Source organism: Apteryx rowi, unplaced genomic scaffold (genome assembly GCF_003343035.1).
Source record: "Apteryx rowi isolate R43461 unplaced genomic scaffold, aptRow1 scaffold_65, whole genome shotgun sequence".
NCBI classification, from domain to species: domain Eukaryota; kingdom Metazoa; phylum Chordata; class Aves; order Apterygiformes; family Apterygidae; genus Apteryx; species Apteryx rowi.
Genome location: NW_020450927.1, coordinates 2,229,071 through 2,244,726, shown reverse-complemented (window position 1 = coordinate 2,244,726; position 15,656 = coordinate 2,229,071). Strand labels below are relative to the sequence as shown.

General features: G+C 50.4%; 1 protein-coding gene across 3 annotated transcripts in view; it reads right to left on the bottom strand.

Annotated features, from left to right (window-relative positions):
* Window positions 1–15,656, bottom strand: part of CACNA1E (calcium voltage-gated channel subunit alpha1 E) — a 117,579-nt gene that overhangs the window by 54,313 nt on the left and 47,610 nt on the right. For all 3 annotated transcript variants that reach the window (XM_026084678.1, XM_026084679.1, XM_026084680.1), the window contains exon 7: window positions 14,520–14,623. In XM_026084678.1, the coding sequence (XP_025940463.1) occupies window positions 14,520–14,623 (104 nt within the window). The remainder of the gene's footprint in view (window positions 1–14,519; window positions 14,624–15,656) is intronic.

The following is a 15,656-nucleotide window of genomic DNA, read 5'->3' as shown; positions in this document are numbered from 1 at the left end:
TTCCAGCTGAGATCCCACCACCAACTTACACACAGACCTTCCAGCATTTTCCCCAATTACTCACCACATATCTCCTTCCACAACCTGACATTTTGCATACTGCTGCAGAGGAATAATTAACGCACAGGGATCCCGGGAAGAATGGCTGGAAAAATCTGCTAGCCAGGGTGGGTCAGGGTGATCACAGCTCAGCAGTCCTGACTCCTGATCCAGCGTCCACCCTTGCAGGTTTGCTGGACAGAGACCCACCAGGAGAGGGCTGAAAGCCTGGGAGATGGGGAGGTGACAGCAATTGAACTTGCTGAGGCTCAGGTGCTTCCAAGGCAGTAGGACAGGCTGTGGGTCTGGTACGTGGTTTGCAAATCCCAAATGCATGATTCAGGCAGGAACCAGTCCCCTCTTCCCTTACCCACCCTCGCTCCCATCCTACGTTCATGCTGCATCCCAAGCCYGAGCCGAGCCACCGGTCCCTGTAAAGGGAGGGCCGCATTGCCATGGGAACTCCCCAGACCCGGCCAGAACCCAGTGGGCGCAGTGCTCAGCCACCCAGAGCAAGGTCACGCGCCTGCACAGACTGAGCACCGAGTAACACCAGCCAGGACTAACACTGTGCCCGCTGCACATGCAGATCCACGCGGCCTCACGCACATGATGCACGGATGTACTAACATCTCCGTGCTGACACACACTCCTAGGTATATATGACGTGAGATTTCACCTATATCCCAGCCAAAGCCGTGTGAAGATGCCAATATGCAGCTAAGACTATGTACACATTCACACATTTGGTTAAAATACAAGACCCTGCTGACAAGCGTGGTCTGCTTTCTCATATGCACACATCCGTGGCCATGCGCAGAAGGCCCGTTCAGGCTACTCCACCAACAGTGGAGATTTTCACCCCCCCCATCTGAAGAAACACACAAAACCCTAAGCATTTATGCAAAGGCCATCATGAACAAACAGAAAAGGAAATATTTAGCAGGAAATACAGGGGTAAAAATGTAGGCAACCTCACACACACATGCTGTCCTCACACCAATGCTGYGTGTTGTACACAAGACAACACATTTGGACTTGCATCTAGAAGGTCCCGCACCCAGCGTTCACACACACCAAGTACCTGGAACATCTCAACCCATGTGTTATACCTCTATTGGCAGCCACATTCATGCACAGTGATGGTGTCCCACACCAGACATCCCCTCAGCACATCCCTTCTTTCTTGCAAATATATTATTTGAATGGAATTTGCTGGCTGCAGCTCCCCATCCAACACAAATGCCTAGAGATCCCAGCAGCAACAGCCACACTCCAGTCCATYAACGCACTTGGAAGTGGATGGGTGAAGGCCCCATCCTGGCCCCTGCTCGCACCCTGAGCTCCCCACACATGTGGGGCCAGCCTCCGTTCCAGCCACAAACTTCCAGCAGGACCAAAGCCCAAGTTGCACAGAGGAAAAAAGCCAATGAAAAATTGAGTTCATGGCCTGAGCCCCCTCCTGGTCCCACAGAGCTCTAATTACGCTCTGAAAGAAGCGTGATTATGAAGAACAAATGGCACTGTGCTTTTTACAAGACGAATGTCTCCCTCCCCGGAGACTAGCAGCATTCTCCATCCTCAAAATATTCAAAGCAACCGAAAGAATTGGTCTGTCTGCTGTGAAGAGAGTTCAAGTGCATTACCCCAGCTGAGCTATTACATCCTTAATGCTGTGTGGGCTTGTGCATGTGTGTTTGCGCGCGCGTGTGTGTCTGTTTGTGTGAAAAGCCCTAAATGTTCCCTGCATCTCTTGTTTAAGATCCCCAGACAATTCAAGCATTTTCAATTCCACCCTAGGGAGGTTAAGTTTCCTGCCGTTCTGGCATTAAGCATCAAATGACTCTCCCCCTCTATCTCTGGATTTCAGACCGAAATGAGACTTTTTCTCTTCCTAGGGCAGGGGAGGGGGAGAGAACAAAAGGAAAGGAAGAGAAAAACAACCTAAATGGAAGGAAGAAGGGCAGGAGGAAAGCAAGATGACAGGGAAGAAGAAAGAATCCCCTATAACCAATGGGCAAATACACTTCCCATTTTGAGCACCTCATGTGAAAAAAACATCCTTGTGCTACACGGAGAGAAGGCAGGACAACTGCAGCTGTGCCTTCATCCCTCAAATCCCTCACCAGCCTCTGTTCATTAGCAAATTTGGGGCATCAAGAAATGACAAGGTGCCATTTACAGCCAGAGTCTCTAGACAAGTTGCCTTTCTCCCCCTGGATTTGCTCAGCTGGTGAAAGCCATCTCCTCCTGCACTTGGAAAGTTAGTCCCATGCAGGCATGACCTCACACTGGAAAGTTTCTTAGCAGAAAATTTGCACCAGCAGATATATTCTGCAAACAGGGGTGACTGGAAACCTTCCCACTAAGGAAGCAGTGAGTTCTGGACCCACTCACCTGCAGGTAAAGAGCCCAGAGGGCAGGAGCACAGGTCTCTACAAGTCATCTGGGACTAGGCAGCTCTCCTCCAWTTACAGTTCCCTGAGTGTCACCCTCCACAGCTCAGGAGACACCCCTTGCAGGCCAGATCCTCAGCTGGGATATGTCAGCATGGTTCCAGTGAAGCCAGTACAACCACGCTGATTTACACCAGCTGGGAATGTGGCCTCTCTCTCTCGCCTCCTGCTTGCCTGTCCTTCCTGCTTTCCAGACCGCTTGGTAGCTCCTGCTGTGCTGAGGCTGGTGCCTTTGCCTCCTTTCACAGCATGGGCTGCTCAGCGAGYGAAGCTGTCGTGATGCGTCCAGAAYGAAACCCTGCCAGAAGGACCAGCTAAGCCTAAAAACATCCTTTCTATAGGAAAGGATGGGAACATCTTTTTCAGTGATCTCCTTACAAAGCCCCAAGTTTGCTGGGCACAGTTCACTTAGGAAAATGCCCGGCCCATTGCCACTGAGGGAACTGCCAGAAGCAGCTGGGCTGTTACRGGGAGGGACATTTCCCGCTACCCAGCCATTTGCTCAAGGAGCTCTAATTTGCAAGCAGCAGGTGCTCGACACATTGAGGGACGAGGTCCATTTAGCTGCTGCAGCATCTCCAAGGGTGACACTTTCCAGACTCCCAGTCCCTAATAGAGTCTAATTGCTTTTGTCCATTAGAAGGAGGAAGGGGGGGCAGAGATGGAGGAAAAAAAAAAAGTTAAACTCAACTTAATGAATTATTACATTTCRGAGAGACACGTTACTGAGCAGGGCAGCAGCGGGGGCTGGTGACATCTGAAAGTGGGTAGGCGATGCTGACAGATCAAGGATTGCTCAGAGCCAATTTACAGCAGCGGGTAGAGATAATACTGTATGTGAGTGAGAACAGGGCCAGCAACGCTGACTGACAGCCATTTGGGAATGCTCCAAATCAGAAGGAGGGTGGCATCGCCGAGAGAGCAAGGCGCCTAACTCCCATTGAAGGATTCTGCTCCCTGGTGTATTTAGGTTACATTGCTGGGGACGTCCCATTTTTGCCTGCAAAGAGCCCCGGCTGGATGGGCCTGGCCAAGGACAGCAGGGCACTGCTCCTCTGATCAGGGCTGATGTTCTGCGGCTTTGGGCATCCAAACTCTATAAAGCCAGGCTGCAAAGCACTTGGTTACAGCCAGAGCTGTGCCGCCTGCTGGGATCCCCACAAGGAGGCTTAAAGAACCCCCAGCAGAAAGCACAGTCCCCACCTGCAACATCTCTCCTGCCCACCTGGGTCTCCTGGTCAGACAGATTCATTTCTAGCACGGAAGAGATCCATTACARGAGCCTCAGCGCTCAGTAGAGCACTGCCAGACTTAGCCGGGCCTTTGGCATGGAAACATCCACCCATCACAGCCGCACTCCACCTGTGCCAAGCCTGGGCCACATTTGACCCCTCTGTGTCAGTGCAGCCCCTTCCTGCTGGGCCTYGTAAAGCCACAGGCACACACGAGCGACGGAGGAGAGCATTAAAGGTTGTGATGGCAAGCAGGAGAGCTTGGTGAGCTGGAGCCGGGGAGAAGCCAGCCATCTGTCCTCCTACACRCAAGGGCACCATTCAAACAACATGCCCAGCCCATCTGGGCAGCGGGAGTATGAATGATTTGTTCCTCCTCTCACTGCAAATCCTCCTGGCTCCTCGCTGCTCTCCTGTCCAACCTTGACATTCCTCTCTCACCGCATGAGTGTATCTGCTACCACCAGGCAGACCTCAGGGGACACCACCATGCTCTGACTTCTTCTTCCCAGAGCCCCATGCACTCTCGCTCACACCAGGGCAGCAACGCTTTCCCTTGATCAGTGTACTCCACTCAAAGGACTGTAGGGTCCAGGTCAAGCTTTAACAGGAGAACCYGCCACATGAAAGCATCCCATCTGAAAATGGGCTTTCTTTTTGAAAAAAATAACCAAGAGAACAAAAATATCACGGATGCTGCAACCCACTTGTATCCTTTCAGGAGCTTCTTTGAGTCCAGAGTGGGTATACAGTTGCTGGGGGGTGACAACAGCATTGCTGCTTCTGTTCTTTGAAACAAAAAGCCATCCATCTTCAAACACCTTAATCCACTGCTTTTTGCCACCATTAAACATGCTTGCCACAAACCAGTTACCAAACAGGTCTCAGAAYGATAAGAGTAGGCAGCAGAAAGGATAGGGTAGGTAGAGGAGAAATATTGGATTATGTGCCAAAGATGAGGCAGCAGTACCACACTGCTGTGAAAAAGCCAATTATAATGGGATGTATAACAAGAAATACCATCTGTAAGACATCAGGTAATGCTTCTGCTCTCCTCAGCACTAGCAAGGGYTCAGCTCATGGATCATATTCAGTTCTGAGCACCACAATTTGAGGAAAAACACCTTCCTTCTAAGAGGGTGTCAGAAAAGGTTATGGGACAGAACTGACAACAGAAGGTTTGGAAAACATGGATCAAACAGTAGCAAATCAGTGGGATCAGATGGTATTTACCCAAGAGGTGTAATGGAACTAAAAGAAGAGTGTTGAACTAGCTTTGCAGTGTGTAACCTGGTGCTTAAACAGAAATTGGCAAACAGACAGTAGAAATGATGTAGGGAATTGCAGACCAGAAAGTCTGACTACTGCACTGCAATGACAATAAAGACTAGAACAGGGAGTCCAAAAGGTACAGAAAGCTTCTGTAGAGGGAAGCTGTGCTTCACAAATCCACTTTGAACGAACCAACAGTTATGTGAACAAGAGCAATCACTTGATTTAAGTTCACCTGAATTTCCCAAAAAGGTTTGAGAAGATTTCTTAAGCAGAACGGTCGTGAGAAAGTCTTCTGATGAAGTAATAACTGGTGAAAAGAAAGAAAAAAAGAAAAAAGGAAACATCCTACTTCTCATATTCCCTTCTAGCAGCAGCTGTTGGCCTTTGGTTGTTCCTGTGCTCTTAAACAAGAGTCGTGTGCTCACCTTATTGTGAGAAAGCTGTAGCAAGAAACAGAGTATAAAGCTGACTATGCTGAAGAAAGAGAGCACATTTATGGAGTGCCAGCAGACATATGAGTTGGGGAATGAAAAGCTGACAAGCTGTTGGTGACATAGAATGATAAATGGGGAAAAACTATGAGATACTGAGCCTGAGATTACCCATTACATCACTGTCCCATTTAAAAAGGGGCAGGTACTGATGGTACCTTTGAGAAAGCTTGTGATTTAAATCAGATTTTCTTATAGATACTACCTGATGTCTCTCACTTTTACTAGGTCCTAAAGCCCTAAAGGGGCTTGTATTAGACAGGATTAATATGAAGCTTTATGAACAATTCAAAAGACCTTGTCATGCTAGTTTGCACTGACACCCCACGCTAATAGGAGAAGACTTTGCTGTGAACAAAAATAGAGGCAGAAAGGAAAGGGAATGACAACATGAAAACACAGAGAAAAGGCAGCCCAAACGGGAAATCATCTCCACAGATGGGGAGAAGACAAGAGGGGACTCCAGATGAGGAACCAGCACTGAAGTCAGGACTCTTAGCATGAAAGAGCTCCTTTTATAAGCCAGTCCCTTGAGGAGATAAAGGCCATTCTGGCTCCACATGGGGCCCAAGGCAGTGGGTCATGGCCACCCTCACCTGGCAGAGTTATGGGACATCACACTCTTCCCGAGGAACGACACTGGTACAGGTGCTGATGACAACGGGCAATAGGAGGAGAGATCAAACAATCTGAAGATCCCTTGGGTCCAGCCTTGGACAGCTTTGAAGATGAAGTTCAGAGATTCAGATAATTGGTATTTGATGGAGAGCCAGAGCAGCAATAGASACACCAAAATGACATGTTCATGTTGAACCACTCAGGCCAGTGGGCAAATGGCCACACATTCAGAGCCAGCTGGAGTTTTCCAAGCCTCATGTTTCTTTTTGAGGTACAGTATATTGCAGTCATCAGGTCAAGAAGTCAAAAATCCCTAGATTCTCATAGCTAAATCAGAATAAAGCAGATGAGTTGCTAATCTCCCAAATATTTGGAAGTGGCAGGGAGTCAGTTCGGCCTCTGCTGTTTTACTGGTGCTCAAATCAGTGAGAAACATATGAGAACTTTGCATCTGCTGATGGGGAACGCAGTCCACTGAACAGGCAAAGACTTTTAATACCTCCCCTCTTCTCTCCAGYAGTCTCTATTTCTTGTCTAAAACTAGCTTCAGTCAACAGGCTCTCATTCATCCAAGAGCAGGTTCATCCATTGCTTGGGAATATGGTTGGGCTCAGCTGCATATTGCTGCAAAGCYTGTCCCTCACTGATGGATCCAGGCAGAGATGCAGGTGTCCAGCCCAGCCTCTGCATTTTGGGGCAGGATCAGCTGCAGGCAGCTTGTTGTCTCTCTGAGCACTTCAAGCATGCTCTCCAAGAATAAGAAGCACTTTGTGATCAAAGGGAGGAAAGCACGCATGGATGCTTGCTTTGTGTTCAATTCAACCCTGCTGCCTCTGGCACTGCTACCTTTTAGAAACAGGTAGGTTTCCCAGGACACATGGGCTCTGAACAACCAAGGGTTTGAAGAGCTTACTGTTTTGAAGTAGAGAAAAATAAATGACAAACAGGATAAATATCACCTGGGAAAGGGAGCCACCGACATTCCAGCTGCGGAGTTCCAGTTTCAACATTTTTCAGAAGGTAACAATGCTGCGACTTGCACCTCTGGCCCCACTGTGCCACTATGTCCGCTGGTCGTGGTGTTGCGTTGGAGGCAGCATAGCACAGTCAATCTGTGCTGTCCAAAAGCTACGGAAAGGTGACAGAGGGTCTTGCAACGGCAGCAGTAAGAACTGGAGATGGAAGCTCTGAATTTTATTTTGTGCCTTTCAGGTCAGTGCTGGTATAAGCAGTGCAGCTTTACTGCTTCAAGAGCCCCGGGCTTTGTTCACAATCACTCCCACTGTCTCATGCAATGCTGGGAAAATGTCACTCCTCCCTTTCCCTCCCATGTTCCATRCAAATGGAGAATAATTTTAGTCCCCCTTTGCAATAGTGATCTGCAGATGAAAGGTGTGGGGCCAGTCTGCAGGTGAGTTACTGAACGAAAAACTGATGATTTCCAACATTTCAGCACGTTAACTTCCCAGGAACTTTCAAGCACTCTAATTGAATCCTTCAATAGACAAATACAATGAATTCAGAACTAATCGTCAAGYGTGAAATCCACAATGCAACCGCTAGATATGTCACTGTCACTGCAAAACAAACAAACAGCCGCCCACAATTTACAAAGAACTGGTAACATTATGTGATCCATTTTGGGGATCCTGTTTAATTCACCCAACAGAAGAGTCAAACACCCCCTTGTAAGATGGAGTAGGCCACTTAAGAATTGGACATTTTCAAAGCCATCAGTCAAGTCAAAGAGTTATGGCCACRGCCACATGACTGATAGAGCTAACCAGAACGACACAAATTATGAAGATCAGGAACAAACAACTCCAAAAGCAATCTGTAGGCAAGAACTATCTGCTGAATGCTTTTGTGAAGAGGATYGAAAACATGCCTTTCACCCACAGTCTGCAGACTATAGGAGGTCCACAGAACAGATTTGCAAGGAGACRTGAATAACGGCAAAACTGAAGCAGCTGAGACCTGCTGGCAAGTAATTTGCACAGAGAAATCAAAGGGGAAAGCCATTGAATCATCTCTGTCRTAGGTTTTTTATCCTGTCCAGTTGTCCATAAGAGGAATCGTTATTTCCCATATCAGTGGGGGAYACGGCACACCAAACACACATCTCCCATCAAGCAGATTGTCTGTAAAGGGCTTGGAGGCCCTCAGCAGAGAGGTGGTAGAGTGGTGAAAGGCAGAGAGGCCCTATTGAATATGGATGCCCACCTGGCTGCTGCATAAAGCTGAATATCTCAAAGGCTCCTTTGGAAGGTGTTCAAATACTATGTCGATGACACAAGAGCTTCCCCTGCACAGAACAAGCGTGCCCATTTCTTGCTACACACAACTCAAGAGAAGGGGTCAGCTTCACAGGTCACCCAAATCACCGTGCAATCCCATGATGCTGCCAGGGGACCTAGCTGGGGGCATTGGGACAGCGTCGATTCTCCCCCTTCTGCAGCTCCCCTTCAAAAGGGGGTTAAACTGCTCCAACTACCACCTTCACCAAGCACAGAGCAGACACAGCCATCATAAGCCTCAGAGCCACTCATAGATACTATATCCATTAAAGAAAACACAATGCTTCCAAGATTTACTACACCCAATACAATATTTCTTGGGTTATTTTTGTCAGCATYGTGCTATCACTCAATTTCCTCACAAGCCTTCCTGTATTGTGGCGACATGTCTCCCCACTTTCCCCTCCACAAACTGCCTACCTCCAAGACATTAATCCTCTTCCCACCGTTCAGTTGCAAACCACCTGATCCAGCTCAAACACAGGGCCCAGGTTTTGCATAGAGCTAGAAGAAACCCCTGCCTCCATTGAAAACGTACACTTGTTCCTTTAACGCCTTTATTATTAATTGCTAAAACTTAATCTTATTCATCATTTGTTATGCCTCAAAAGTGGATAGGAAAAAAATTCAAATTAAGTGAAGTGAAAAGATTTCAGAGATGGTACAGAAGGCTCCTGAAGGAGCTGAAGAATACTCTCCGGAGACTACGAATGCTGCGCTAACCCAACCTGAAAGAAAGAAGATCTTAAGACAAAGAAATCTTGCCAAATTGATACTTTAATTATAACATTAGTCGTTTCTTTCAAAGGCTTAGTGCATGAGCTGGGGGTGGGGGGCAGAAAAGACTTAAAGGGAGAAAAGACTTAACATCACCAGGATGAGTAGAAGCAATTAGGAGGATTTAAATTACTCTCTTGTTTGGTACAAGGCAGATGGATTTCACTTTTCTTGCCATCATGCTCAACTTCKTGCTCTACCATCAGCTTCAAGAGGACTTCTCTTCAGCACTACATCAGATCCAAAGACCTGGCCTTTTAAGTTGGTCAGCCCTGCAGGCAGCATCACCTTCCACTCTGGAAACACACAGCTACTGATCTAGACTGTGAATATTGGTGATTATAGCAGCTTTTCATCCTTAAAAGGGGCAGAAACTACAATACTGTAYAGAGGGGAAAGGAGTCTGCCAGGGCAACCCTCAACAGGAAGACAGACGCTGCAATACACAGAGGAGGGCTTTACTGCAAACCTGATTTTCTTTGCAGAGGTTGGAGAAGGGAAGATGGAAGAGAATCAAAACACAGCCTGTCTACTCTCAGAAACTCTGCATCAGTCCCGAACATTATATCTTTAAGTACAGCTTATTTTTTCTCTCTTCTCTTTAATCTGTTTTAGGACAAGCTAGACATAAGCCATCTTCTTACCAGGAGGGACAAAGCAAACAGCACCTCTGCAGTGTTTGGCTTGRATGGGGCCAGCCATGAGTTATGGTCCTCACCCAGTCAAGGTGCTGGAGAGAGCATTACTGCTGCTTCTTCACCATGCAGGCCACAAGCCAAGGGGGAATGGGCAGCACGATGCTCAGCCASATCTATGCTGCTAGGGAACACTGCTGCTTTGGAGATGTAGGACGAACAAACAGATCCAAATTGTTTCGCATGAGAAAAAGCTGCACAAGAGAAAAAATCCTGCTGCACAAAGAAGGGAGAGCAGACCTTTACAAATTTCCAGCATGGGGGACATACAACTTTTGCATTCCTCTGATTCAGAGCCCATAGCCTGACCTAACTCAGGGCACTGCCCGCAAAGGATCAACAGCAGCAGGGTGGAAGGATGTCCCATCCACACCTCTTATCCCTCCAGCAGCAAAGAGAAGGCTGTGGCATAAGATTATCTCTCTGCACAACAGCAGTTCACCCTGGGAAGAGGTGCTCAGCCGTAGGTGTATCCTGCCCTCGCTGCAGGAGGATGCTGGATTACACTAACCTTAGGACACACAACAGTAGCAAGCAACACCCGATGAGAGTGCTACAATCCTTCCTAACTCCCAAATCCAGAGTGCTACATGGCAGAAAACAGGCCGTTCTAGCTGATGCTACATCCTCGCTTGCTTTGACCAACTCTCTTCTGCCAAGATTACTTCAGTAGCTTTTGTAGCTTTAAAAGCTGAGCAGTCACATCTCCTTGAGCTTTATACCTGCAAAATGTTCTCCAAGTGGAACAGGGCCAATTTTTTTCTTCCTGTTTTCARTTAGAATTAATTGATCTGTAATTGCACCCATAGAGGGGAAGAGTTAATAGACACAGTAATAAATGCCAAATCCCCAGAAGAACTGGCTCTCCAGGCCCCTGCCTGGAGCGACTCCATCTCCTCTTAATTGCGTTACAATACAATTCCAATGCATGTGTGTGTTAGTATTTAGAGAGAAAACCGAGGAGCCTTGGTATGATGGAATTCATTTCTCTTTCTCTCCCACATACTTTGTGCTTAGGAGCAGATGGATTCAGGCTGTTTACATCACGGAGGTCATGCCACAGTTTAGCAGTTGGGGAACTGACTGTTGAGAGAGATGCGCATCGCAACCAGAAGATTGCTAAATCTGGGCTCTGGCAAACTTCTGATGGTGGCAAATTAAACATGCAAATATCCTTGTCACAGCCTCTTTGCATGCAGGACTTACCTCAGATGTTTGATTGTTTCCCTAATGAAAACAGCTGCCAGGATAAAGTAAGGGCAGAGAAGCAGCTCTGCAGCAACTTGTATGTGTGAGCTTACAGAAGAAGGACGGAGATCCCAAATGGATCTCATTCTTAGTCAGTGCAGATGGTGCAATTTGCAAGCAGCATGTCCAGGTTTACATTCTTCATTGCGGATGAGCTGTGTCTGTGTCATACAGATGACCTTTGGGTTAGGCCAATGTATAGTAAAACCTCTGTAAACCTGTCAGCTGAAGTTTCAGTAAGCGATGCTGTGCTGGAGGGCACAGGACATGGTCTCCTTGGCCAGCAGTGAAAGAGAGACTTCTATCCCTAGAGGTACCACCATGTTCTGCATCTTCTTCAGACATCCTCCCCTCTTCCCATAAAATAGCAGGATGGACTGACACCTGAGCAAGAAGGCTACCAGGAGTTGGTGCTCACCACAATGCTCTGGGTTAAAAGAGCCACCATGTCTTAGGCTGGCCAGGCATGACTTTCTTGTGCATGGGAGGGGAGTCTAGAGAGCAGTTGACAAGGTTGCTCATACCAAATTATGGTTTCATACACAGAGACYAGGCCAGTAGCTGCTTCGGAGTGGTTACAAGCATCTTAAGAGTACTGTGTTGCTGTTTTAGTAACACCATGTCAGACTCCATCAGCCATGGGGACAGCAGCCAAACCCCCAACGCTTTTGGGATCTCTGCTTCTGCCACTGCTGGGGAGGAGAGCTGATGAAGCTCCTCTCCTGCGGGCCTGAGTCTGCTCCCTTCCAGGCAGTGACAGTCCTCTGCCTTGCTGTTGTTCAGGCTAAGACTCACCACGTTGTCAAAGGAACCTTCCCCCAAGTAGTGCCGTAACCCGAAGGAAACGTTTCCTCTACATGAAAGCGTTTCCATGGAGCTCATCACCAAAGTGACCTTCGCCTCCAAGCTCATTTAAGCTGAGAGGAGTGAAAAGGGAGTACAGACGATCCAGCCAGTTCCCTGGGTTGCTCATCTAACTAAGAGACACGGGAATGGAAAGGTCATGCTTTGGCTCCTGGAAGAGAGCCAAGTACTTTCTTCTAGCACAAAAGGAATGCAAGAAGTGTTAAAAACAATAAAAGCTAAACAAGCAAAGCAAGGAAAAAAGTCATTCTTACTGAGACCTAATCTTCATGCATTTTCATTCAAGGACYCGTGCTGTTTGTGTGCAGAAGCACCTTCTGCCTCCTCGCCTCACTCTCTTCCACCGGCACGCGCCACGGCTCCGCCAGCCACACCATCAAGAGGATGCCCAGCTTCCCCCCTGCAGCCGGGGTCTCTGAGGGTGGCACATCGAYGGACACAGGTACAGACGATCCCGCTGAAGCTTTGCAATCGCGGCCAGGTAGGAGGCCCATGTGGTCAGCCGCTCTAGTGCTGCTCATCCAGCCACCCCAGGGCAGCGTGGTGCACAGTGGACTTGCACCCAGGGTCGCAGAGCGCAGCTCGCCTCCTCCGCTCACCTCGCTCAGCCCTCTGGGGAGCTGAGCAGTCGTGCTTTTCCCTAGGTATCTGGCACGCCACTAGAGCATCTCCACTGCCAATTAGGCCACCCACCCACTTGCATCCTTCCCCAATACAAACCCTATTAGCAATAAACAAACAGTCGAAATGCCAGCCGGTGCCTGYGAAGAGCCCTAGACAACTGCATCCAACTGAGCAAGAGCAGGGAAGAGCTGCCTCGCGCAGACCCAGGATGGGCAAGCACCAAGTCCAAGGCRTCTGCTGATCAGGGCAAGGGCTGGGCAGCCCATGGTCCTCCTGCTGGTGCATTGCTCAGCTCGGCCCATACCCGGCTGATTTGCAGGCCAGYGTGGTCTTATCTTGCTGTGCTTCACATCCCCAGGTTATTCTCAGTATCACACAGGCACCAAAAGCCTCACAGTGTGTCTACAGACACATTATCTTGGCAGCCTTCAACACCGCAGTAAAGGGTTATTCYAGCTGCCTAGCCCCATGCTTCCTAACTTTCCTTCTTTGGATGTTTGCAGGAAAGGTCCAGTGTGATGCTGAYGGCCAGCTGGACTTTGCTCAAATCCCCAAGTTGGACACAGCCTAAGAAACGCAAAAGCCGCCCAACACCGCTCAGACATCTTCATAATCCATAATACCTTCCTCCCTGCAAGACAGCCTGAAACCCTTACTGCAGCCTGTCCCCCAAAGCCCCTGGATTTAGTCAGATGTCAGAAYGAGACCTGGGGAAATTCAGTCACCAAGAGATCCTGAAGCCCTGCTGCCGCTCCGGAACCGCTCCTGAAACCACCAGCACCACACCAGGACTCCCAGGGGCATTTAGGAGGGTGACAGAGGCCAGTGTCCACATTGATCCCTGCATCCTGAAATATTCACAAGCATTTCCCCAGCTAGCCAAAACGGTGYTACACCAGCATTTTTGTGCTGGTTTCCCTGAGGGGCAATTAGGWAAAAAATCACCTGGCTTAGCGAGCCAGCCTTCGGCTACAGCCCGCGGCCCCACCGCTCGCTCTCCACGAGGGAGCAGGAGGGGCCACCCGCACGGAGGAGGGCTTGTCCSCTCCATGCTCTCCCCTTGCGCTAAGCCCCTGCCAGCGGTTCAGGATGTGCTGATGCAACTGCAGTTCATCGTCATGGAGACGAGAAGCCTTTTTCTCTCCAAACTCAGTCTAATGGCTTGGATTAAAATCTCATCTTTGCTCTGGGAAGAGCAGAACAGGGACAGCTGTGCTGTCTCCACGTTCCCCATGTCTCCATGTGCATCCCAGGCATGCTGGAAACTCCCCGCTCAGAGCAGCACATCCGCCCCGACGCCAGGCACAGCCACAGAGGTGTGCGTCTCACATCCCTCCCCAACACCCACCGTCAGCCAAACGCACCCCTTTTTATACGCACCCCAACTCAAACGCATTTCCGTAACACTCCCCCCATCTCTCTCCCCTCCACCAGGTCACAAACAGCCAGAAGGTTTACACTGACAATTTCCCGCCGGTGACCAAAAACATGAACTTTCCAGCAAGGTGGGTAAGCAAAAAGCATCTTCAACAAGGGGGATAAAATAAGGGACCCTTCTTACGCTAGCCTCGCTCAGAGGCGCAGAGACAACAGCCGCCTGGACGGCGTGCAGGGAGGGGGGACACTCCAGCTGCAGCCCTAGCACCCCTTCCCGTTTCCACATTTAATCACACCAGCTCCTGCCGCTTCCCAAGCTCCCCAAGGAGCTGCACTGACCAGAGCAGGGCAAAGGAGGCTCCTGCAGTGGGGCAGGTGGCCACGGAGGGAGGAGACAGGGCCCTCGCTGCTCCCCAAAGACCCGCGGGGCCCGAGGGGGACGGCTGCTTTGCCGTCCTGCGGGCCAAGCCGCAGGGCGCAGAGGCACCCAACGGGCACAGCGAGGAAAGGAAAGTCTGTGGCTTACCCTGACAGAACCCCCAGGACGAGGTTGAGGACAAAGAAGGATCCAATGATGATGAGGGGGATGAAGTACAGCCAGTTCCAGGTGGCTCCTAAGGCATCATTGGTCTGGAAGGGAAAAGAAAATTGAGAGCGTGCATTACATTCAGCACTGGCACGGCCGTGGGGAACCAGGGTTGATGTGCCTCAAGCCAGCACGAGGCTCACAGGTGCAGAAAGGATGCTCCTTCCCACTTCACACCGGCTATTTATTATTGCTTTTATGCAGGGGATGGAGGCTCGGCCCCCCTCGCTCCCCCAGGACGGGATAGGGAGCAGGCTCCGCTTTGCACAGACAGCGCAGAGCGCAGCCCTCGGCAGGCTTCCTGCCTGCCCCCAGGGGAGCGGCGGCACCCTCCGTACCCCCCCACAGCGCCCGGCAGCACCCTCCCTGCCCCGCTGCTCGGGCAGAGGCCCCCGCGCCCCGGCCCGGCCGGCGCCTCTCAAGCACCCGCATGGGTGGCCGGGTGAGGACACAGGGTGCCTCGTCCCCACGGCCAGGGAGCGCAGCACCTGGGCTCCCTCCCAGCACACCCCAGGCAGCTCGACGCAGAGCTCCTCCGCGCATCCCACCGAGATGCGAAAAAGCGGGCCTGCAGCATCCGCGTCTGCCGAGCAGGGAACAGGTTCAGAGAGAAAGGTTTACACGCTGCCTCGCGGCCAGGGAAGCCGGCGTCCGAGCAAGAGGTTGCCAACGCGCAGGGGAAGGGGCTGCCTTCGGCATCCCCCCTCCCACACCTCCGGGTGGGTATTTCGCTAATAGCTCCTTGACGCCCTCCCGCCCCGGGGACGTTGCCTGGCCCTGGCCAAGGCCGCGAGGAGCTGGGAGCCAGCGCGGCGAGAGCGCTAACCGCAGGGCAAAGCCTGGCGGCTCAAAAGGCTCCTGGCGAGCCCTGCTCGATAGCTCCGGCCAATTACTCATGGAGGCTTTTAATAAAGCGGTGCCCCTCCGCACCCCCCAGCCGCTTCGCAGGCCCCGTCCGTCCTCCCGCGGCAGGCGGCGCGCGCACGCTGCCGGGCCGGGCGGCGATGCGGCAGAACGTGACTGTCTGGGGGAGGTGGCATCAATCTTGTTGCAATGAAAGACTCTTTCTCTCTTTTT